Genomic DNA, 25,408 nt, shown 5'->3' on the forward strand with positions numbered 1-25,408 from the left:
GTATTAACTGGGCTTCCCTGTAGGCGCATGGATATTATACTATCACTTATAGCATTGTACCTCATGGCTGATCTGTAGTACAAATCGGTCTGCGAACTGCAAGGTTAGCAGTTCGAAACTACCAGCTGTTTCGTGGGAGGAAGATGAGGCTTTCTACTACTGTAAAGATTTATAGCCTCGGAAACCCTGTACAGGGTTGCTATGAGTTGGAGTCGACTCCACGGCACATTACAACTACAACCTGGAAGAAGGCAAGGTGCCCCGCCCCCAGCTCAGATACACAGCCTCAGATTTGGGCCACAGGTGATGTCATAAGTCGCCACCCAGCTCCCTCTCTCTGTACCGTGGGAAAACTGTCCCGCCTGATGTCCGGGTTGAGAAATAATGCTGGGACAGGGAGAGAGAGAGGGAGAAATGTGTAGTTTCCTGTGGTTTTCTCTCTTCTTTTTCTTTTTGCTGGAAACGCCGCTTTCTAAACTGGGCTGGCTTTAGCCTTGCCCTCTAAACTCTGCCCGGGTGGGGTAGTCACCAAGTTGGTCCAGCCTCCAGATTCCTAAGATGCCCATATTCTCCTTAGTAGCGTGATTTTTTTCACACACGCAAGTTCAGGAGACTGCAATCCTGGATCTTATATTAGATCTGGAGCTCTGGAGTTACTCTATGAGCTCTTCCTTCATGAGCTCTTACTCTATGAGCTCTTCCCCCTCCTCTCTCACAGGAGCGTACCCTACCTGGCTTCTGTGGCTGCCTCCCCAAACCAGAAGTCATCCAATTCTGCTATTCTTAGAAAACAAAAATAGATCATTTTCTTGAAGAAAATTTTCAACGAAAAATAAGAGTAATAAGAAGAGGGGACTAGCCAAACTAGGTAATTTACATAAATTATAATAATCAAAATAAAGCAATACTTTAAGGAAAATTGTGTAAGACACAGAATACATAAGCTAGTAATTTATTGTGTTCACTAGAAGAATTTGATCAAACATATAAGTGGCTTCACCAGAAACAAAGATTCATTAATTTATGTGGAAAAGCAGATTAATAATTTAAGGAATACAAAATTATTTTATACCCATCCCTCCTAAATCCCACCTAAAATCAAAAACCAAACCAAACTCATAGCCATCAAGTTAATTCAGATTCCAACTCATAGAGACCCTGTAAGACAATTAGAACCGCTCTTAGAGACCCTGTAAGACAACTAGAACCGCTCATAGAGACCCTGTAAGACAACTAGAACTGCTCAAAGAGACCCTGTAAGACAACTAGAACTGCTCCAATGAGGAGTTTCTGAGGCTGTAAATACTTATGGGAGCAGACTGCCCCATTTTTCTCCCAAGGAGCAGATGATGAGTTTGAACCACTGACCTTGGTTGGTTAGCCAACCAACGCTTAATCCACTGCATCATCAGGGCTTCTTATCCTTCTTTGTTGTTGTTAAGTGCCATCAAGTTGGTTCTGATTCACAGTGACTCTGATAGGGTTTCTGAGGAATAGCCTATAGGTTTGAACCATTGACCTTACGGTTAGCAGTTCAAAGCTTTTCCTACAGTACACACAAGAACTCTCTTATCTCTCTTTGTTGTTGTTAAATTCCGACTCATGGCAACCCTGTATAGGGTTTCTGAGGAACAACTGGTGGGTTTTAACCATCAACCTTGTGGTCAGCTTATGATTAGCAGTCTAGTGCTTATATAGTGCTATGCTAGGGCTCCCCTTATCTCTAGTGTATAAAGAAATACATCCCAGATCCATTAAAATTTTAAATATTACTAGGAAGAGGGAGGCTAAGCCAGAAGAGGGTTCCCTAGCAAAGTGTGAGCAGTGTCTGGATCCCAGAACATTTGCTTGCAAAAAAAAAATTTTTTTTTTAATTAAATACTTTTTTAACAACCTTTTAAAACGTCTCTCTCAACAAAGATGTTAGATATTTGAATTAAAGACTAGGAATGAATGGATTACTAAACTTAAAATCAGCTTAAGAAATCACAAATCAAAAGGTTAGCTGATCAAATTGCACAAAAATTTGATGCTTCCCTTTGTTAAAAATAATAATAACAATTATAGCACAAGCAATTTAAAAATATCCACATCAGATTGGGAAAACTACATTCAGCAAATACGGCAAAAAAGACAAAGATCTTTCTAAAACATATCATTTTATTGCTACATGAAGATGGGACGTATTTATATTTATTATCTGCTGATAGATTTTTTTTTCTGTGACTTTTTTTTTCAGGTTAGCAACATTATTGTTTCTAAAAACACCATCTCTGTCATATTATTTCTCTACTACTTGACAATAGATGCTTTCTTACCCACCATGCTTCTCTAATGTCAATCATTTCAATACAAACTTAATTACACTTCATGTAGCCACATACCATCTGTACATATTATTCACTTAATGATTTTCTTTAAATCAACTTTAACTCTGTTTTACTTGAATAAATTTGCTTGTTCTAACCAGCAGCTTCTATGAAATCAGAGGGTTTATATAAACAAATCTTTAAGAATACAACAATAAAGATAATAACTCAGACTGGCTTCTTTAACTTCTTGTTGTTAGGTGCCATCAAGTTGGTTCTGACTCATAGCACCCTATACACAACAGAAGGAAACACTGCCTGGTTCTGCACCAACCTCACAATTGCTATTACACTTGAGCCCATTGCTGCTGCCACTATGCCAATATAAATAAACTTTCACAATAGATCTTTAGCAATATAAATTTGAACTCCCTCTATACCTTCTACAACTTGATAGCTCATTTCTTTTTAGAGCTGAATGACACTTTATTGTATTAGGAAGTGAAAGAAACCACTCTGAAACGCTGTATGATTCTAACTACATGATATTCTGGAAAAGGCAAAGCTGCAGAGATAGTACATGGGCTCAGAGGGAGCCAGTGGGTGAAGCACACGGCATTTTTAGGGCAGCAGAACTATTTATGTATAGTACTCTAATGGTGAACACAGGACATAAAGCATTTGTAAATACTCAACTATAGTACTGTGGGAGGCGATGCGCTGGATTGCAAAGTCAGTTTGAACCACAAAGTTGGGGGTTCAAGGTCACCAGCCACTCTTCGGAAACCCTATACAAAGTTGTCATGGGACCCTATCCAAAGAAGCAGCGACAGCAGAGATGGAGGCAGAGATGAGGACATGGAGAGAGAGAGAAGCTGAGTACTCTAGACTCACTTAAAGAGAAAGGCTGTGTACTGGCAACCAGGAAGCAGACTTGCAGAATGTGCCCTTTGGTTGTTTAAATGATGATATATTCCTGAATGTTTCTATGTACATCAAAAAAAAAAAGCAGAGGGACTAGAAGCACATACTGTTGAATGACGATGCATGGAGAGAATTGTAATCGTTGCAATGAAACAAAATATGATGAGTGTAAAACCAATGTTCTACCATGTAAACTATCACTTAATTCACAATGAAAACTTAAAAAAAATAGTAAGTGTAAGAGTATACAGGGTACATGAGGTATGGAGGAATTCTCTTTACCGTATTTTTTTTTTAACTCAAAACTACTTCAAAATCTAAAATCTATCTTTAAAAAATAAGATAATAATAATAATAAATAATTCATCTTTCTACCTTCAAAAATCACCTGCACTGGCCAATCTTTAAAAAACATCAACTGTCTAAACTGCATTCAGACATCTTGGCCCATCTTATCTGGTTCTTCTCTCGTATTCCAAATTTATTTTATGTGAATTTCTACTGCCCACTGGGAGTCCTGGTGTAGGATAAACATTGCACCTCAAAGTTGATTTGAACCATACGCCAACGGTTCAAACTCACCAGCTACTCCTCGGAAACCCTATACAGGGTCGCTATGAGTAGGAACCTACTCAACGGCACGTAACAACAACAATGCCCAATGTGCTCCACTCACTCAATCTGGTCACTTCACACCAGCCAATCTTTGTTCATGCTCTGTTCCCTGCTAAGGAAGTCTTTGTTTGCTAGACCTCCTCAGCTTCTGCCTTCAGGGCCTGGATCTACTATCACATGGTTATCTAAGTAAGAACAGGATTGGTATGGTGTGGTCCATTGGGTTTTAATCCAGTCTGATTTTCAAAAGCAGATTGCCAAGCCTTGCTTACTAGTCTTAATCTGAAAGCTCCACTGAAACTTCAGCATCATAGCAACACATACGCCTCCACTGACAGGTGATATATGGTGGTTTCTGAAGAGCTTTGACTGGCAATTAAACCTGGACCTCATGCATGAGAGATGAGAATTATGTTCTATTGTTGAACTACCACTGCTCTCAAACAAGGTATAGCTATGGATTAAAAAAGAAGAAGAAAAAATATACATCTAATAATTTACATTTCAATCCTTTCCCAGATTTACATATACAGGGAGAATCAACCAATAAGAGCATTCAAACAAAGTAGAAAGGATACAGAGAACAGACTACAATTGTTCCTGAACCATCTCCTTTTCAAATAATGACAAATGTCAAAACAGAATGTGCCTGGTGGGATGAGTGAATGGGGAATACAAACATTTTCAGCATGCTGACTTAGCTATTTCTCCATCAAGCTGTCCAGCATCAGATGCTGAAACATCCTTATAAATCCTTTTGGAAGATCATCAAGTCAATAAATTCTTTTACAGCAGCAAATTTTGCATTGGTACCACCTTTACATCCCTCTATTCCCACTCCTATTTTGGGGACTATTTCTAGAATAAGAACAGAAGCAATCTTCTGCAATATACCTAGACCAGCGTCTGACTTATTGATAGAGAATTTCCCAACAAGCAACACAAAAGCGTTCAGTTTCCTATGCCTGTTTTTCATTGGTTCTTCCCTATATTCTTTAAGACTTAGAATAAGGGACCCAGGATTATTTATGCAGCTGGTTTAAGTTACGTTCATTCCTTCATAATTTGAGCAGCTCTTACTAAAACAATGCAGTGTGAGAGGCACTAAAGACACAAAAAGAAATAGTATTAATTCCATGCTTTCAAGGGGTCCTTGTGTGGCTCTGTAGGATAAGCACTAGACTGCTATCCGAAAGGTCAGTGGTTCAAACCCACCAGCCACTTCTAGGAAGTGTTAACAACAACAACAAATAAATCATAGGATTTCATTCAGGTGAGCACCTTGAAAGGTAACAAATGGGTAGGTCTGCTTTGGGTTAGTGTGGTTTTGACTTTTTAAAAATTTATCCAAACTCCAAATAAGATACATGGCATCCCTTGTGAATATTTAAGGAAATAAAGCAATGACATTTAATAATAACTAAAACCTAAACAAACCAACTCATGGCTATTGAGTCAGTTCATATCCTAGAAATGCTATAGGATAGAGTAGAACTGTCCACATAGGATCTCCAAGGCTGTACTGTTTATGGAAGCAGAGTACCACAACCTTCTCCCATAGAGCTGCTGGTGGGTTCAAACCACTGACCATTTTGTTAGTAGCCAAGTACTTAACCATTCACCAGGGCTCCGTGGGATATTCTTTAGGTGTTGAAAATGTTTTAGGACTAGATTAGGTGGTGGTTACATACACCACTGAATTATGCCCTTTGGAATGGTTAAATTTTTTTTAACGTTTTATTGTGAATTATGTGATAGTTTACATGGGAGAACATTAGCTTTACAATTTATCCTATTGTATATCATTTCATTGCCCTCCATGCATTGTCAACCAACCAAAGTGTATATGCCCTGCAAGCCTGCCCCCTGGTCATCAGCACACAGACCCTCTCCCTCTCCAGGTCTGAAGTCTCTAGCCGCGCCATCTCTCCATGTCATCATCTCTGCCCCCATCTCTGACATCTCTGTTTCTCTGGATAGGGTCCCACACTCCACTCTTTTCCCTTGATGGTCCCAGGGACCTCCACTCCTGGACTACAAAGTCAACCACTCCCCTCCTTTTGCTACAAAACATCTACCTTCACATGAGTACTATCCCCATCTTCTTTCATCATCCCTGCCTAGACAGATTGGATACTACTCAGTGGAGATTCTACCTTCCTCCATGCCCTCTGGATCTAGACTCCCTCTTGAAAGCTTGTAAGCCAGTCACTTCTTGCCTTTGTAGCCCCCCATTTTGGGTAGCCAACATCCAAGTTGCCCATCCCTGTCTACTCTGTGTATCAAGGGGGTGGGAATGATCCTCACTGTAAAGATTTGTTCCCTCTTTTTGAGCTACTGCATCCATAGGTGTAGGTCAAATTCATCAAATTGTATCAGATTACTCTTTTTTCCCTCTTCTTTCTTCTTCTAGTTGAGCTCCAATTCAAGTGGGTATTATCTGCAAGTGTGGGTGTTCTTGTGCATGTGCTCTCACTTCTTATCAGCTGGATGCTTCACTCCACTCTAGTCCTCTGTGGCTATGTCACTGACTCTGGGCCCAGGAGTCCCAAGGTCTTGCCATACTGCTGGCCAACCAGGTCTCCACCCAGGTTCACAGGAGTCTATTGAATGTGTTAGGGCTTAGCTCACAGCTTCATTCCTGTTTTTCCCCTCACTTCCTCTTATTGGTGACCAACGTGGTCACCAGTCAGAGCACATGTCTGCTCATGTATTCCCATTGAATCTTAGTCTTGGGAGGGGGTTTGCCCTGAGGGGACCCGACCACTTGCCTTGATGTCTCCTGGGCAAGCAACTTGCCTGTTCTTGTAGTAGTCAGTCAGACCACCTTTATTGTTTTGTATTTTTCCTGTCAATCTTTCTTTCAAGAAGTATCTTCTGTTCTTCTAGCCACTCCAGGCTGGTCAGCTTGTCCTTTCAAGTGGAAATTTCCCAACTCAGAAGATTCTGGATGGGGTTCAGGATTCCACCTATGGTCTTATGTAATGCAGAGACTCCACAGGAAGCCTCCTTCACTGGGCAGATTGTAGCCCCATTTTAGGTATTCTAATCAGTTATAGTCAGAGGACAAGCTTTCTATGATGATATTTCTGGCTATTCCTTTCTCTCCCTCTCGTGTCTATTTTATAATGGTATGCAAGTGAAACCAAGATTCAAAATACAGCCAAGCATCTTGTTTCCTCCCTTTTGCCCATTCCAACCATGCTTCAATTCCTGTATCCTAGTGCCCTGTTGTTCCAAGGTTGTGCATACACCATTACTTACCTCTGTCGCACTTAGCCCACGCAAACCTGCCTAACTGTTTTCCCATGCGGTTTGTTCTTCCATTCCTCTCCCTCTTCTTGTGTATTGCCCCCATCCCCAGCACCCAAGCTATTCTGTTTCTATTCTGCACCCTGTGCTCTACCTTCCCCTCCCTCCCCTCACCCCTTCCCCATATCCCGGTAGCCAGCAAAGAGTCCCCACACACACACCTTTAGTATGGGTTCTTTTATTTAGTCTTTTACAGTAGTGGTACTATGTAGTATTTTTCCTTTTGTGACTGACTAATTTCACTCAACATAATGTCCTCAAGGTTCATCCATGTTATGTAGTGGCTTGCAGCTTCCTTGTTATTCTTCAAGGTAGCATAATATTCCATTGTATGTATGTACCACAGTTTGTTTATCCGTTCTTCAGTTAATGGGCACTTAGGCTGTCTCCATCTTTTTGCTATGGTAAATAGTGCTGCTATGAACATTGGTGTACATATATTCACTCGTGTTATGGCTTGTATGTCTTGTGGGTAAATCCTAAGTAGAAGAATTGCTGGATCATAAGGTATCCCTATTTCCAAACTTCTGAGGAAGCGCCATAAGGAAGGAATGGTTAATTTTATGAAAATCACTTAAATGCTTATTGCTGAAAATTGACAAAACCAAATATGTATAAAATAAAATTAAATAGATGTAAGGAACCCTGGTGGTCTTGTAGAACCTCAAGGTTGGCAGTTTAAACTCACTAGCAGCTCAGCAGAAGAAAGATGAGGCTTTCTATTCCCAATAAGATTTACAGTTGGGATCTACTTGACAGTGGATTTTTTAAGTGATGTTTTCAATTATAACAGCAAAAAAAGACTGGGTAGTCATTTTAAAAAAATATGTACAAAATATAATAAGAGGAGACATTATCTATCATATATTTCTACTTTTAAAGAAAAATAAATCATTTGATTTATACTTCAGATTCTAAACTATTTCTGAAACACACACAGGAGGGAAACTGGGAGATGGGGAAAAAGTACCAGGAGATGTAAATACCTTCTTGTACCTTTTGAAATTGTACCATGCATGGGTGTGGCTGCTGCCAAAAATCAATTCGATTTAGTGGTTGGAATAAAAGAAATGTCAAGGCCCTCCATCAAGAGACCTCATCCCTCCCCTCTAGTCTTTCCTTACAAGTCTACAATCTACAACTGCACCTCTAGTAGAAACACACTGCATTTCTCATTGTCAAATGACCCCTAGAGCCCATTCCTCACTTTCTACCATTGTGTCTATGTTTCTTGCCTTTGCCTTTAATCTCAGGACTAATGCTGCCTTCTTCTAGAGCCTTTTCTGCCCATTGTGATCCTCGCTACATTTTCTTTTCTCTGAAATGTGAAGTGTGTAACTTGGACCTCACGAATAGACGCAGCGTTATATTAGTTCTCAATTGCCATCTCTTGCTCCATGTAAATTGGTCCTGTCTTTGAAACGTTGTAAGTATCTTGAGACCAACAACATGACTCCAATAGCTTGATACCCTTTGACACTGCCCAGCTTAGGGCAGGGCACATATTGAATGGATGCTGGACAAAGAACTAAATAGCCTCTTTGCTCTTACCAAAGGAAGACTTTCCCATGGAGTATAAGAGCACGAGGTCTTCAGACTGAGCTGGAAAACACTTGTCCTGCCTAAAGGTTTATAATTAAAGAAAGGGGCGGGGGAATCTCCTTCAATCAATCAGCATACATTTAGAGTAGATGAGTAGATCCAACCAAGCAACAACCAGTTTGTGGCCCTCATTTGAAAGTGGCCACTAATCCATCTCTGCAGGTAGTCATCTTCCCTAGCAGGCAAAGGCTGTAACATCTGTAAAGGCAACTCTGGAAAACCAGGGGTTAGACCTCCAGAAGTGAGGCTCATGCCTGTGCCTCCCTGGAAAGAGTGTTTATTATTTCTCTCTATTTACACTGACGGGTAGCATCTCCTTTGTTACCACAACGTCATTTAAAGACGTTGGTCTTTTTCCTGTCATGCCAGCCTTGGTCCCTTTCCAGACACTCTATCTACCACTCATTACCTGTAACAGCAAAGCTCTCCAGTTTCAAGCCCTACCTAGACTCTGCCTGCCCTAAGCCCATGTGTGTTTTTCAGGTATGTTTCCAGTACAGGTGAAGGGATCGGTGGAGGTTCCTCTGTCCTAGCTACTCTGTCTATAAGGTGTCTGAAATACTCAGTTCTTGGGGATGGGTGGTCAAACTTCTTGTAACAGAGAGAGTTGAGCCATCAGGCTGGAGTAGGGTGTAGAGACTGGAGAATGGAAGTGCATAGACACTGCCTATAACCTTGGCACATTTAGCTGCAGGTTCTGTAACCTTCACAGATAACCAAATGTCTTCATCAAAAGACTGAATCACCACATGAGCTTCTTTAAGACAAATAAAGGCCTTTGACATCACACCTGCCTTACAAAACAGGAAGCCTTTGTGATGCCATTTATGTTCTAGTTCCATAACCTGAGACGCAGAGATGACCAGGTTTAACACTGGAAGTCATTAGGCACCAGCACCCTGAATGCTTAGATTGAGGGATGACTGGTCTCGTGCTAATGAGGCTTACACCATGTTAAGTCCTACACTGGTTTTGTGGGACATTGGCTATTTCATATATACCTATGGCTCCATCTTCATCATTATCCTACTTATTTGTCAAGTGAAAAGGAGTCACAGTGGATTAAAGTTGGAACCTAACAAGAGTCACTGCCAGGTAAGGAATCATCCTAATCACTACTGAACTGTTATTTCTCAGACAGGAGGCTTGAACATTTCAGTTTCTATCCTTATCACTTATGCTCCCCAACCCTGTAAAAAACAAAAAACAATAATACTAAGCCTTTTATAGTCATTTGTGTCTCAGATCCTGGTCCTTACAAGGTTCTTCCTGCAACATACTCTATTTGGAAGTAAGAACATCCCTACCTGGCTTGAGGGTGAGACCTCAAAGATATAAGCTAGCTCACTGGATCTCAGAAGACCTCCTTCATTAGGATGGTTTTTCTGGTTGGTGGTTCTTTAAGGTTATTGTAAGCTGAAGTCTTTGGCTGCTGGAGCCATCTACCCTTTAATCTGTTCCATTCTTTTTCCTATGTCATCCTGAGTGCCCCACAGAATTTCTCCTGAGTATGAGCTGAAGGGAGGTATAAAAGAGCCTTTTTAAGTGACTCAGAAATAAACAGAGAAGGAAAGTGTTGGGGTGAAAAAGTAGACTAGGGATTTGGAAATGGATCATGGTGATGGCTGTACAACAGTGTAAATGCAATTTATATCAATGAATTGTACACTTAAACATGGCTAAAATGACAAGTGTTTTGTTATATAAGTAAGTAAATTTACTACAGTCCCTAAAATCATTTTTCCAAAAAGGGTGGACTAGGGAAAGGAAAAGTAGAAGAACCTAAAATACAAAAAGATCTACAGAAAGAAACTGAGAAATGTTTATGGGTTTTATTTCACTTCAATGTTTTTAAAAAATGGTATCCAAGCTTCACACTCTTTCTTATCTTCAAGCGACACCAAAGAGCCAGACAAAGACCTAGAGATGGAATACCAAGAGGTAAAGCCCAATCTCTCCTCCTACTTCCCTTCACTGTGGGTGTAGTCCCATGGATCCCAGTCATCTTCAACCCTTAGTGCCAGGACTGAGGTGCTCTAACCACCAAGGTCCCAATTCCACAAATGATGCCTTCTCACAGAAACTTCCTTGGATGGGATATCAGAGCAAGGGAGTGTTCCAAAATCCTGTACTTTATTCCCTGGGCATGAGAAGCAAGGAGAGGGGGAAAGTCCTTAACTGTGCTATTTACTAGTTTTTTGACCCTGTGAAAGTCACTTAATCTCTCAGTCTTATTACCCAGAAAATGGACACAACACTGACAATCCTGCTTCACACACATTGTGCTGGTAAAGATCAAATAAATTTAGTTATGTGCCAGCACATTGTAAAAGCTTTGTACATGTACAACTTAAACTTTGACTTGGAATTTTCAGTTTGCCCTCATTCAGAATCAAAAGCCTTCCTAGTTAGCTTCCTATGGGACCCTCTCCTATCACACCTAACACTGTCTCCTGGTTTTTCAGCTAGGAGACATTTCCGGAAAGAAGCGGAGAAGCCAGGGGATCTGCTCACTGTCATGAAAAGGTGATTTGCTTTTAACTGTCTCCCAACTCCCATGCTGGCCTGTGATAACTTCCCAATTTGACCCGGGACAGGGATGAAGAGAGGAATAATGGCTACTTCCTTGGGTAGACAGAGTTGCCAGGGATAAGTGGTCAGAGATCCCATAAGAGGAATCTCTCAGTTCTGCTCTTACTACTAGAGCCACACTAGTTCTAGATTTCAGGCATTGACTAGTGCATATTGTTGTGAAGTGTCATCGAGTCGATTCAGACCCATAGCAACCCTGTATAGGTTTTCTGAGGAGTGGCTGGTGAGCTTGAGCCGCTGACTCTGCAGTTCAAACTGGCTTTGCAGTCTGGCGCATTAACCCACAGTACCACACCAGGACTCATACTTCATAGCATATCTATGTGGGGTTGACCTTAGCAATGAAACAAGCTATCCAGTTAATAGATTTTGCATAAATAAGTCATTGTCATATTCTCTCTGCAGTCCTTTCGAAGTAGTCTTCTCTAACTCTGTTGTTGTTTAGTGCCATCAAGTCAGTCCCAACTCATAGCTATGAGTTTCCAAGGAGTGCATTGACCTTGTGGTTAGCAGTCCAGTGCTGATCCTACAGCACCACACCAGGAGTCTTCTCTGTTATTGTTAAGTGCCATTGAGTCATTTCTGACTCACAGCGACCCTGTATAGGGTTTCCAAGGAGTGGCTGGTGAGTTTGAACTGCCAAACTTTACATTCAAATCGACCTCGTGATCTAGCGCGGCTCCTACAGCACCACACCAGGACTCTAACTCTAGCCAGACCTTAAAAACATTACCTCCTCAGGTCTGTCTGCCAAGAAACCAGTTCCTGGGACAGCCCTCAGACAGGAGCTGATCATAACATCCTATTAAGATCTCCAGAGAATAGCTCTGCTTTACGAAAGATACCATGTACAGCAGAGGGACACCCCATAACCCCCAAAATGCAGAGTTCCCACAAGAATCTTGTTTTCCACAGTTTGGAAACACTGAATAGCAGACTTTGATAGTGTAGCTTCAAACAAGACTGACTCCAGGGTGTTGTCCATTCTGCTAGCCACCTGACACCCTCATGTGCCTGGTCCCCGGCTCCTAGTTCAGTTTCTTAACACAGTGCACCAGAGAAATGACCCCACCTCCCAGGTCTCTCAGAAGGTCCTGCACACCCATGGGTTCTCTGATACCTTGCCCCCAAAAGACCTAAACCCTCTGCTCTGCCAGGCCTAACTTGCTGAATGGCACTCTCTTAGGGAGAAAAGCAAAGTGTAGCCTCCCAGAGGGAGACCTAGGGCTTATAGGCCCAAAGGAGAGTAGGACCAGTTCTGTCAGCCACTGTAATCTAAAAAGGCTAATGACACTGTGTCACTAACAGTTGCCATGTTTCCCTTCTCAGCCAGAACTGGCTTCCAAAAGAGGGAAAAGTACGACGGCTCCTGTGTGCAGACCGCTGCTGCCACATATGCAATGATGTGGCTCTGGAGATTCAGCAATTGCTGGCAAGTGAAAAGAAGACTAACGCGGGGGCAACACAGCCCTCGTCTAACCTAGCGGTTTTGTCGGTGTCTAGTGTCTCTTTTGAGCAGACTGTTGAGCTGCGTTACAAGGAGCTTTCCATGGCATCTGTAACCCCTACCTTATCACAATTAACAGATGAAAAATCTCTAACCCACACACGTGCCCCGTCAACTGGTATGATCGACATCGGAGAGTACTGGACTAAACACCTGGGCTTAAAGCAGGAATTCCAACTGCCAGATGTGGCCAAGGACCCAGGAAGTATGTCTCCTCCAAGGGTTGAGGAGCTTACACTTCCTGTAAACCAGCAAGAGATGATGAATACCAGCTACAAATTTGTCCAGGGGGATGAAGATCAGCAGTCCTTGAACTCCCATGTCCATTTGCTATCCCCAAAAACAGAGCTCACGAATCTGACACATCCTTTGGCTTTGCCTATGGACACTGTCCTATCTCCCCACCTGCCATTCCTCAGTCCTGAAGTCCTCGGGCTTCTTGAGATCCATGTTAAAAAGTGGGTGCATTTTCAGAGGTGGGGCCTCCCCAGACGTGTGGAAGAGTCCTTCAAGCAGCTTATGCCAGACCCACCATTGTTTTACCAGCCTGGGAAAAGCCAACCAACTTCTTTTATCAAGCATGATTCCAGTGTCTGCGTTGAAACTATTGGAACCATTTCCTATGAGACCTGGGGCTCATGTATAGTTGGCCAGCCCACCCAGGCCTTCTGGGTTTCTGAGTGGTCTGTTATAGACCTAAAGCAAAGTCACTACTGCCAGGAAACCTCAAACCCTCTGGCTCTAGCTTTGCCCTCTCCAGCCCATAAAATCCTAAACGGGGTCTATCCACAACCTGGGGGACAGACTGAAGACATAAGGGATCCTCTGAAGCAGAGTTACAGCCAGCTATTCTGTGGCCTCCCTTGTCTACACAGTGAGTCCCTGGTTGCTAACTTCATGGGATCTCAAGGCCTCTCCATGAATAAGAGCTTGTCCCAGACCTCCTCGAATGTTCCTTTACTCTTCAATGAGCCCTCCTTCCTCCCCCTATTGCCTAATAATCTATCCCAGTCAGTTTCACCTTCTTCTCCACCTACTCCAAACTGGGTCTCTCCACCTGACCATGAACAAATCCAGATCCATGTCCCATTTCTGACTCTGGCCGAGTGTGATGTCTTGGAGTGGCACCTGCTGCAGAAGCAGCTCCAGCGGAGATGGGATTTGTCACCTGTTTTCCAGAGACCTCCGCATGCTCAGAAACCCATGAAGTATGGGGCCTGTGACACAGCCCAATCTCCTGAGACCATGGAGGCTTTCTGGTCAGGGAAGTCTGTGTCAGTTCTCCCGAGAGAACTCCTCTTCTTCCCAGACCATGCCCGGAGGCTGCTGGAATTCCACCTCCAGAAACAACTGATCTACCATCACTGGGGCCTGCCCCAGAAGATCAAGCAGTCCATCCAGTTGTTCCTATCTCCTACTGACCAGCAGCAACTACCCTGGAGCAGCTCAGTCTTGGACAATGCAAGTGTCCCCAAGTCTGCAGTCCCACAAACCAATGGAGTTAGTGACCCATTCTCACCCACTTTGGCTCCAGTGTCATTCCTCATGCCACACTCCCCATGTCTCGCCCAGGCCAAGTCAATACTGCAGAGCCACATCAACTCCAAATATTGGCAGATCCGCCAGGGCAGCGTCCCTACACGTGTGTGTATCTCCTGGGACTGCAGAATTCCTGGGAGCTTGGCAGGGCCTTCCTTCCCTTGCATTCCACGCCTGCAGGAAGCAGCTGACACTAATCTACATCAGAAAGTTACACCCTGCATGCCAACAGCCACTGAAGAGCAGCAGCAGACTTTACCAGGTGCTGCCATGGAATGCACTAAGCTACCCCAGTGCCTGCCTACGGGAGCCATTCAAAAACTAGAGACAGCTTTAAGACACAAATATTTGGCCTTCCTGTCAGGACTGCCTGCTCTCTATTATGTTGCTCTCTCTAAGGCCATGGCACCAGCAACCATTACCCAATCTGCAATCGCAAAGACAATGCCTGAGCCTGCAGAAATCACAACAGAGCCTCTGACTGAGATGCTTATGTATGAAGAGCAGTGTGTAAGCACTGGGCCAGCCTTTCAAGTCGACAATGAAACTTGCATAGACAGTGCCCAAGAGTTCCTGACTGAAGCTCAGGAGGAAAAACCAGTGGAGATGGTGCCTCAAGAAAGCAAGACAGAGGCTGATAGTCCACACCCGTTCAGGGCATCCATTTTAACAAAATTAAATTTCCATCTTAGAAAAAAGATCCTAGAGATACAGTTGGGAATTCCCATGAAGGCAAGGGAATCCAGGGACCAAACTGCCGCAATCCCAGAAAACATATCCATACCAACGGCAGTTGTGAATCTAAACAATGAAGGAAAACCATCACTCCAAGAATTCCCAATCCCAACAGACATTCCACATGCCCCAGATCCAGAGTGGGTCCACCTTAAAGAACAGCTGGCCACTGAGCTAAAGGCAGCTCAGCAGAGCCAGAAACAAGCTAGTTACAGAGCAGCACCCCATGGTTATGCCCACTGGGTCTCTAAGATCTCACAACCCAGTGAGAACATGACAGATAAGCAAGTGCTTTGTGTTCAGATAGAGGACGGAGTGAACAGCCCCAGCTTGAAGGAAGCCTGGTGCCCTGAGTCCCAAGGCCCTGGCAAGAGCAAGGACTCAGTTCAAGTAACCACAGAGGCAGAGAAGGAAAAGGACCCAGAAAAAAACAAACCAGCTGGGGACCAGGGAGAAGGGGATGCCGGGTTGGGACTCACCTCAACCAAAGGAAGCAGACAACCTGATGAAGACCAGAGGCCTGCAGGGAAATCTCTGAACAAGGCACCCCGAGGACCCAGGCGAAGGAGCCATAGTTTTGATCTTGCTGCCTCCTGTCATCTGAGTTCCCATCATTGTGCTCAGCTTAAGCACCTAGAGCTTCCTCCAGGGCTGCCTGGAGGGAAAGAATCTGAGAATGACCTGAAAAATAGTCAAGTCAAATTGAATCCCATCACAGAGCCGGTAAGTATTCATGAGATTGTCCCGCCTGTGGTGTCCTATGCTTCACAGGACCAGCCTCAGGGCCAAATGATAACAGCTCATACTCACAAGAACCCCAGCTTTTCAGAATCTGGCATCAAAAGTAAGATGAAGCAGTTTCTGCACTGCATGAATCTCAAGACAAGAGGCAAAGCAGATGACGGCTCCATGCTTTCTCCAGTAAAGACAGGGACCAAAACAAGAAGAAAAAGTGCTGAGAAGAATTTGACCAGAGCCAAAGGCACTATGGGGCAAGCTAAAACAAAGAAGACAGCAGGGGACTCCAAGGCCCAACCTTCCCCCACTGAAAAGCAGGCGGGCCTGACCCTTTTTAATGGTCCCCAGACCCAGGACAATCAGCTTTGGCACCGCTTTCATCAACTCCACTCTGCCTCAGTCCTGGGTCAACCCCGCCACTGTCCTCGGCACTGTCCTCGAGTGGCTTCTGCCACCCAACAAGGAAACCCACCTTAGGTCCCAACCCTTATGTCAGAGGGAAACACCAGTCTCTTCAAAGAGAAGGTCCAGTATATTCTAAGAGAGTTTGTAGGTTCTCAACCTTGAAGAGGACTTAAGTTGTGATTTTCACGAAAATGCAAGTGGGACCGACCAAGTGCCACTTCCAAATACATCTCTTAGCAAAGAAGTGTCTGTTTGCTCCTTCTTGTCTCCACTGTGCTGTGTTAAAAGAGTGCATGAGAGAGATTTGAAAGTTCATTCAATCTAAGGAAAAAGCTTAAACCCACATTTCAAATGGGCCCGTCAGTCTTCCAAACAACTTCTCCCAGCTCCACAATGGAATGTGGATAAAGGGAATTGAGCATAAAAGGCAAGGCTCTTGTCTAAGGTACATAGAAGGTAAAAGTCAGGCTGGAATTCAATCCTGGATTCCCATGATAATCTTAGACCCCAGAGGAGCGATGTGGCATGATAACACTGAACAAAAGGACAGGTTGGCAAACCAATGCATTATTGAACCATCTCAACTCACAATCTGGAAGTGGAGTAAGGGTTTTTAGGGGAGTGCCACAATACTCCAGCCTTAAGGAGGTGCTTTTGTGATTTGCCAAATCAGTTAACATAACAGATGTCAAACGAAACTAGAGAATCTCTTTTCTCTGCTCCTTGTTGGTACTGACAAGGTCTTTCTAGGAGATGGCTGAGGTTTTGTTTCTTGTTTCCCATCTTCTAGAATGAGCACAGGAGGTAGAAAGGTGTTTGTCCTCCACCCTCCAGTGAGGCAGGTAGGGAGAGAATGGAGATGGAGGTGTGGCTATGTAGGACAGCATGAGAAGTTCCTGACTAGGAATGATAAGGAAGAAAAGTGCTTTCCTTTGCACAAAGAAAAAGCCCAGAGCAGGGAAACCAACCCAAGGCCTGAATGTTCTTGAAGAAATGAGGTGAGTACATTTAAGCTCCCGTCTGCTTACAGGGTGTAATGTGAGTTTCTGGAGGAGAACCATGGAAAACATAAGGGATTTTCTAGATGTATCCCACCTTGTGAAGATACTGCCACCAGCTTGGCCGTGGACCTGCTGTCTCAGTTTACACTATAGCTAGGGTCCTTTTCCACCTTTCCTTCTGCCTTGCTTTCCTGAATATACTTGTACTTCCATATTTAAGTAAAAGTTCTGAACTCAACCAGCCATATTCCCTGTCAGGACCTGCCTTCCCTTCAGAGGATGGCTCCTGACCTTTACCCCAGCAAGCTCTGCACCATAACACCTTCCCAGTGCCAGTTCCCTCAATTCCAACTAGTTCCCCATTATCCTTCCCTGCCTTTTCATACGTTCCACTTCATTTGAGAAAGCACCACAATCACTTCTCTTGACTGCCAAAAGAAGGACCTGGAAGGCTTTTGGAAAATGTTCTACCCATTAAACAGCAAGTGGTCAGGAATCTAGAAAGTACTGTAGCAAGATTCTCTAATAACTGGTTCAGCTGCTCAGAGTTGAGATAGGACACTGGCCCTTTTGCCTCTCTCTGGAAATGTCCAACAATTTTCTATTTCAAGGCAATATATTTCCTACTAATGGAAATATAACATGTAATTCCCTTAACCCTTTAAATGGGGAACCTTAGGGTGACTGAATAGCAAGCTGTGATCTATAAACAGCTACTAGGAAGCCCAGTGACATGCTCCCTAACACAGACTAAATGATGACATTCTTACAAGCCTGTTTTAGGAGACCTCTCAGCTTACCAGACAGGGACTAGTAGAGTTCTTTACTGTCTCTGGTTCAGCCTAGGCTATGCCCCTCCCCAGTACCATCACCAGGTGAGTAATCCACCCCCAAAAGCAGCCTCAGGAGAAGCAGTAGTGCCAGAGATGGAGGCAGAGACGATGACGGGGAGAGATGGAGCGGCTGGGGATTTTAGACCCAGAGAGGGAGAGGGGCTGTGTGCTGATGACTGGGGCTAGGGCAGGCTTGCAGGGTATACCCTTTGGTTGGTTGATAATGCATGAAAGGGATTGTAACCATGGCAATGAAACGATATAAGATAGGGTGAATGTAAAACTAATGTTCTCCCATGTAAACGATCACATAATTCACAATAAAACATTTTTTAAAAGCCCTTAGGGAGCAGTTCTGCTCTGTCTTATAGGGTCTTTGTGAGTCAGGAGTCCTGGTATGACACTGTGGGTTAATGCACTGGTTAATGCACACTGTTGGTTTGATTCACAAGGTCAGTGGTTCAAACTCACCAGCCACTCCTCAGAAACCCCATATATGGTCGCTATGGGTCGGAATCAACTCATTGGCTCTTAGCAACAACAACATGAGTCAGAAGGAGACCTGGTGTGGCACTGTGGGTTAATGTGCTGGACTGCAAAGTCAGTTTGAACGGCAAGGTTGGCAGTTCAAACTCACCAGCGTCTCCTCGGAAACCCTATACAGGGTAGCTATGGGTTGAACCAACTCTGTGGCACTTAACAATAACAACAAGAGTCAGAAAGGAGTCCTGTTAGGGTGCTGTAGGTTTGAATGGCAAGGTCGGCAGTTCAGACTCACTCACCAAGAGCTACTCACCATATACAAGATTTCTATGAGGAACACCATCATCAACAACAAATCAGAATACACTGAATGGCAATGGCTGGGAGTGCTGTTGTTAGGTGCCATCGAGTCATTACCAACTATAATAATCCCACGCACAACAGAATGAAACACTGTGTTGAACAAATCTCTCAATGTGGCTAAACTTGAGCCCATTGCTGCTACCTATATCAACACATCTCTTTGAGAGTCTTCCTCTTTTCCACTGATCTCCAGTTTACCTACCATGATGTCCCTCCCCAGGGATTGATCTATCCTAATAATATGTACGAAGCATGACAAACGAAGTATGACAGACAAAGTCTAGTCATCCAGGCTTCTGAGGAGAACTCTGTGTTTCTTTCAACACAGATTGATTTGTTATTCTGGCAGTTCATAGGACTTTAAATATTCTCCTCCAACACCTTAACTCAAATACATCAATTCTATGGTCTTCCTTATTCATTGTCTAACTTTGAAATGTATATGAGGCTATTGAAAATACCATGGTTTGGGTCTGGCATACCTTAGTCCTCAAATGACACCTTTGTTCTTGAACACTTTATAGCTTTAAAGTATTGCCCAGTGCAATACCTCATTTGATTGCTTAGCTGCTGCTTCCATGAGTGTTCATTGATGTGCCCAATAAAATGAAGTCTTTGACAACTTCAATCTTTTCTCCATTAAAAAAAAAAAAAAAAAAAAAAGCAGTCTCACTAGTTCTGCCCATATAGTTGGGTCTCTCACGGGTGGTCATCATGCTCACATTCCCTGGAACTCCTGAGAAGACCCAAGCGACCCTGCACTTACACTGATCGCCCTAGGAGGAAGACTGGAATCCCTGGACCTCTGAAAGAGGCCATGGTAAAACAGCACAGGACTGTGCTTGCTCCGCTCAGCAGAAGGTTTGGCTGAGTTCAGAAGAAAACTTCTGACTGAAGGGATCAGAGAATGAATTCAGGACAAATAAACAGACACATAGCAGTAAAAGCACAATTGAAGGAAAACATTACAAGCAAATATTTTTCTAATGTTGGGGCCTAATGTATGAGCCTTGGGGAGGATGCAGGTTTTAAGGTCTAATACACAGAGATAAAATGTAGAAGATCATCAGGGTTCAGAATTTAGCTCTGCCATTTGACATGTTAACATTTCTATGTCCTCATTTCTTCATCTGGGAAATGGGCATAACTGTTTACACAATGCCCAAAGCCTCTATTATTATTTATGAACTGATGGTTCCCAAAGTAATTTCTTTGACCAAGTCTTCTCTGGAGCTCTGTACTGTACAACCAATCCATTACCACTGAATCAATTCTGACTCATGGCAACCCTATGGAATAGAGTAGAACCACCCCATAGGATTTCCAAGGTTGTAAATCTTTACAGAAGCAAACTACTAGATTGTTTTCCCATGGAGCAACTGGTGGCTTTGAACTGTCAACCTTTCAGTAACAGCCAAGACTTTAACCACTGCACTACCAGTGCTCTTGTACAGCCAACAGCCAGAGAGAAATTCCATCTTGTCTCAAAGATTGTTGTTGTTAAGTGCCATCGAGTCGGTTCTGACCCATAGGAACAATGTATAGGGTTTCCGAGGAGCAGATGGTGAGCTTGAACCAGTGACCTTGAGGTTCAAACCAACTTTGCACAAAAATATCACTAATGAATTAAAAATTTTCCCATATACTAGGCCTTTATCCCACCAGACTATTTCCTAACATCAGAGAAAGTTAGATGTCACTATTCACCTACTATCTTGCTCAGGCCATGCATCAAGTCATCTAGCTATCGCTCAACTTGGCTACTGTCCTCTCTTCGTACTGTCTTTGTTCAGTTTCTCAACCTTTCCTACATGATTTATTACAATAGTTGTTCCAAATAGTCTAGAGTTTAAAGACAAACCATTGCATGAGTGTGGGGAGTGGTTATCCAGTAGGGGAGTTTTCCACAGGAGGAAGTACTCAGTTGGTTAAGACAAACTCAGAAGGAACAAAATTTAAATGACCTTGAGCTGGGTCTTCAGCAAAGTACCTGAAACATTCAACAATGTCCCAAGTACTATGCAAGACACAGCAGTAATCAAGACACAGGTCTTGCTCCATAGAGTTTATAATCTCCTGAGGTAGAAAGTCTCACATGCCCAGTTGCCTAATCAGCATATATAGTTGATGTCCAATATTCATCTCCAAATATACAAAAGTGAATTCCTGATTTCCCACCCTCCACAAAAACGCAATCACACCAGACTTGTTGCAAAATAACGTATCCTACACATCAGTTAATGGCAACTCTATTGTTTTAGTTGTTCAGGCCAAAAGCAACGGTGTCGTCTTATTTCCCCTAACCATCCACATTCAATATGCCAGTACTATCTGTTGTCTCCTCCTGCAAAATGAATCCAAAATCTGACCCTTCTCACTGCATTGCTGCAACTATGACTGTAGTAACATCATACCTAATCTCCTTGCTTTTTCCTGAGTCCATACTCCCAATTGTCTATTCTTCATACAACCTAAATGACCATCAGGAAGGTTCCAGAAGACACAGGAGAGAAAAGGAGAGAAAGGGGAGGGGAGGAGAGGAAAATTTGATGGGGAGAGGAAAAACATGGATGAATATATTTAAAACCATGACAGGATCAAATCATCAAGGGCGTGAGCATAAATAAGATATAAAAGGACTGGGCTCTATGAATCCCCAAGATTTAAGAAATTTCAGAGAAAAGGAGGAACCAGGGAATAAAGGAGACTGAGACTCAGAAGCAGCACCCCATAAGGTAAAAAGAAAACCAGTAGAGTGTGGTATACTAGAAGCCAAGAAGGGAAAACGATCAAATGCATGAAAAGTTACCAACTGGACAAGTAAGATGAGAGCTGTGAGGGCTCAGAGCTCATCACTAGATTTGGCAACAGAGATTATTCGTAATATTGAGAGGTGAAGGTGAAGGTATGACTGTGTTGGTATTGAGAGAGAATGAAAGGAAAGCACTGGTGGTCGCAAGTACAATCATCTCCTTCTAGGAGTTCTGCTTCACAAAAGTGTAGAAAAACAGGGCACTCACTGGATGGGGAAGTGGGATCCAGAGAGAGATTTTTAAAAGATATTAGATATAACATGTGGAAATGATCCAACTGAGAAGAATAAACTGATGATGCAGAAGACGAAAGGTGTAAGTACTGGAACCGTGCCCTCGTATGGAAAAGAGGGTCCTAGCTGACAGGTTGCCCTTGACTAGAAGCACAAGCACTTCATGAAAGCACAAGATGCTAGGTAGAAAGACTATAGTGTTAAAAAGGGTGTACTCTGTGAATCAGAAGGAGAGATGTTCCCCACATGTAAAAATTATGGGCAAAGACTCAAGAAAGGGGAGTGAGGAACTGACAGGAGTTAGGCAGAGAGGTATGGAGAAGCATGCCTGAAAGCAGGAGGTAGAGATTCTAGAAGTTACCAAGTTTTTATTAGGTCCCAAGGGTGTGGGTTGGAGGACCGGTGTGGCACTGTGGACTAATGTGCTGGACTGCAAAGTCATTTGACCACAAGGTCAGTGATTCAAACTCACCAGCCTCTCCTCAGAAACCCTATACAGGGTCGCTATGGGTCAGAAATGACACAATGGCACTTAACAACAACAACAACAAGAGTGTGGATTAATGCGCTGGAGTGCAAAGTGCGTTTGAACCTAAAGGTCAGTGGTTCAAGCTCACCAGCCAATCTCGAAAATCGCTATGAGTTGGCACCAACTCTACGGCATTTACAACAACAAGGAGGTGGTGTTCTGGACGTTACCAAGTTTTTACTCTGGTAGCATAGTGGTTACAAGTCAGGCTGCTAACCTTATGGTCAGCAGTTCAAAATTAACAGCCATTCCACAGAAGAAAGATGAGGCTTTCTGCTCCCGTAAAGATTTACATCCTCGGAAACCCTATGTAGGGTCACTATGTGTCAGAATCTATTCCACAGCACATTACCACCACCACCACCAAGGAGGTAGAGTCCTGGTGTAGCAATATGGGATAAAGCACTGTATCTCAAGGTCAGTTTGAATCACAAGGCAGGTGGTTCAAACTCACCAACTGTTTCTTGGAAATGCTATATAGGGTTGCTATGAGTCAGAACAGACTCTGTGGCACTTAACAACAACAACAACAAAGGAAGTGGTGACTGGCTGAGAACCTAGATTGGCAAGAAAAGGCGATGAATTGCTGAACATGAGTATGAATCAGGGGCTCTTAGAATACTAGAATTGCCTGAGAAATACCAGATAGACTTCTACACACCTGGAGCCCGAGGAAGAATATGGGCTAGAGATGCAGAAACAGAATAGTTGTGTCATTCTAGTGTTCAGGGACCAGTGAGATTTGTGGCTCGGAGGAGGGAATTGGGAAGTAAAAACACAAAGATGTTGTCCTGGGCACATGGGATGGATTTCTGTGTTCCAGTCACCTAGTATAACTTAGACGGTGTAACCTTGGCACCCTCCTCTGACCTACCACAGAGAAGCCAAGAGCTAGAACAAGAGCAGAAAGCGTAGATTCTTTATGATATGGCATCGAGAACTGTGGGATAGCCCTGGCTCACTGGTTCCTAAAGAAATCCAGAATCACTAAACACCCCAGTAAGCCAGGAGGAGGTGGTGACTGGATTCATTTCCTCTATAAAATCCAGTGCTTAGCATACTGTGTGCATTGTGATATAGAAAAGCAACGATGGAAAGACTTCTGCAAGGATGTGTTCCCACTCTGAGTGGGAATTTATGTGCTTAAGGAACAGGAGCACAGTCCCTAGTGTGACTTCAGAGGGGAGGCAGCACAAGCCCTAGGCCTGCCATGCCAACATTCTGTGGATATTTTCCTCAAGTATTCTGAAAAGAGATCACTACACATCTTGTAATCTTCTTACTCAAAATGAAGAGAAACAGCTGTAAACATCCATTAATAATTAGGCAAGGAATATACCAAGTATGAATCCAGTAAAATTGGGAAGTGTAAAAAATGAAATGGAATGCACAAACATCTATATCCTAGGCATTAGTGAGCTGAAAGGGACAGGTATTGGCCATTTTGAATCTGACAGTAACATGATTTACTACGCCGGGAATGACAAATTGAAAAGGTATGAAAATGACGTCACATTCATCATCTAAAAGAGAATTATCAAGACCTGTCTAGATATACAAAGCTATGCGATCCGCTAATATCCATACACCTACACGCCAGACCAGTTAATACCACAATTATTCAAATTTACGCACCAACCACTAAAGCCAGTGATGAAGAAATTGAAGGTCGGACAACCAGACGTTTCTTGGAAACCCTATACAAGGTCGCTATAAGCGGAACTATGGTTGCACCTTGAAGATCTTTCCCGCCAAACGAAGGCAGGTCGACATTTTTGCAGAGTTTGAAATCCTCCAATAAAAATGAAATCCTACAATTTAGGGTACAATGCGGGGTGGGCATTTTGCGGCTGGCATACCTAACCCAGCCAAAGCGCTACGCACTATGCGTTTTCTAACCTTTCTCGTGCATCTGTGAAGAGGATGTTGTTGTTGTGAAGTGCCCTTGAATCCCTCTACAGGGTTTCCGAGGAGTAGCTGGTGAGCTTGAACCACCGACCTTGCAGTTCAAACGGCTTTGCAGTCTGGTTCATTAATCCACAGCGCCATGTGAAAAGGTTGTTGTTGTTAAGTGCCGTCGAGTCAGTTCCGACCCATAGCGACCCTGTACAGGGTTTCCGAGGGGGTAAATCCTTACGGGAGTAGAAAGCCTCATCTTTCTCCCGCGGAGCAGCTGGTAGTTTCGAACCGCTGACCTTAAGGTTCGCAGCCAGATTCGTAACCACTACGCTACCAGAGATCCAATGTGAAAAGGTAGCTCTAGGAAAAATGTGAAAAGGTAGCTCTAGGAAAAAAACAAACTTCAGTGATATCTGAATGCGACCTTATTTTCTAGAGTGGCATCAAACAAGGGACCAGCACCTTTTTTAGGGGGGAGAGGGGAATTTAAATACCAAAGAGCTACCCTGTCTCCCCCTTATAAAAAAAAGTATGCGCTTAGTCTATGGAGTACTTTTACGGAGATCTGAGGATTTTCATTAGAGGAAAAAGTGAACAAGTGGCAGGATTTTTGCAAACTGGAGCCCAATGCCTCTCTGCAGCTGCACCCTCCAGGGTACCTCTAGCTCTCATGTTTGCTCTGGTCCCACGTTACTTTGACTGACAGTCCAGCCCTTCAGCGCTCCTTCCCACCAGCCTTCCCATCCTTGATGACAATCTTGGTGTCTCGCTACTTCCCATTGGCTGGCTCCAGCATCCGTGGAACACATCCTATCTGAACCTGAGAAAACGCTGCGGCGAAGAGGCGCGGAGACGGGACAGAAAGCGGAAATGGAAGCCAATGGGATGGGAGAAGAGGGAACTCAAGAACTCACCATCCGCCGCTACGCTGCCATAAATTCAGAGGAAGCAAAACGTCAGCACCCCACGTTGGCTC

At 43.5% G+C, this 25,408-nt stretch overlaps 1 protein-coding gene across 1 annotated transcript in view; it reads left to right on the top strand.

The window, feature by feature from the left end:
* The first annotated feature begins 9,713 nt into the window (after positions 1–9,713).
* FAM205A (family with sequence similarity 205, member A) overlaps positions 9,714–25,408 on the top strand; it is a 16,114-nt gene continuing 419 nt past the window's right edge. The window contains exons 1-5 of the mRNA XM_006835014.1: positions 9,714–9,857; positions 10,658–10,703; positions 11,228–11,288; positions 12,684–16,279; positions 25,226–25,400. Coding sequence (XP_006835077.1) covers positions 9,714–9,857; positions 10,658–10,703; positions 11,228–11,288; positions 12,684–16,279; positions 25,226–25,400 — 4,022 coding nt within the window. The remainder of the gene's footprint in view (positions 9,858–10,657; positions 10,704–11,227; positions 11,289–12,683; positions 16,280–25,225; positions 25,401–25,408) is intronic.

This window comes from Chrysochloris asiatica, unplaced genomic scaffold (assembly GCF_000296735.1).
Source record: "Chrysochloris asiatica unplaced genomic scaffold, ChrAsi1.0 scaffold00014, whole genome shotgun sequence".
In the NCBI taxonomy this organism is placed as follows: Eukaryota; Metazoa; Chordata; class Mammalia; order Afrosoricida; family Chrysochloridae; genus Chrysochloris; species Chrysochloris asiatica.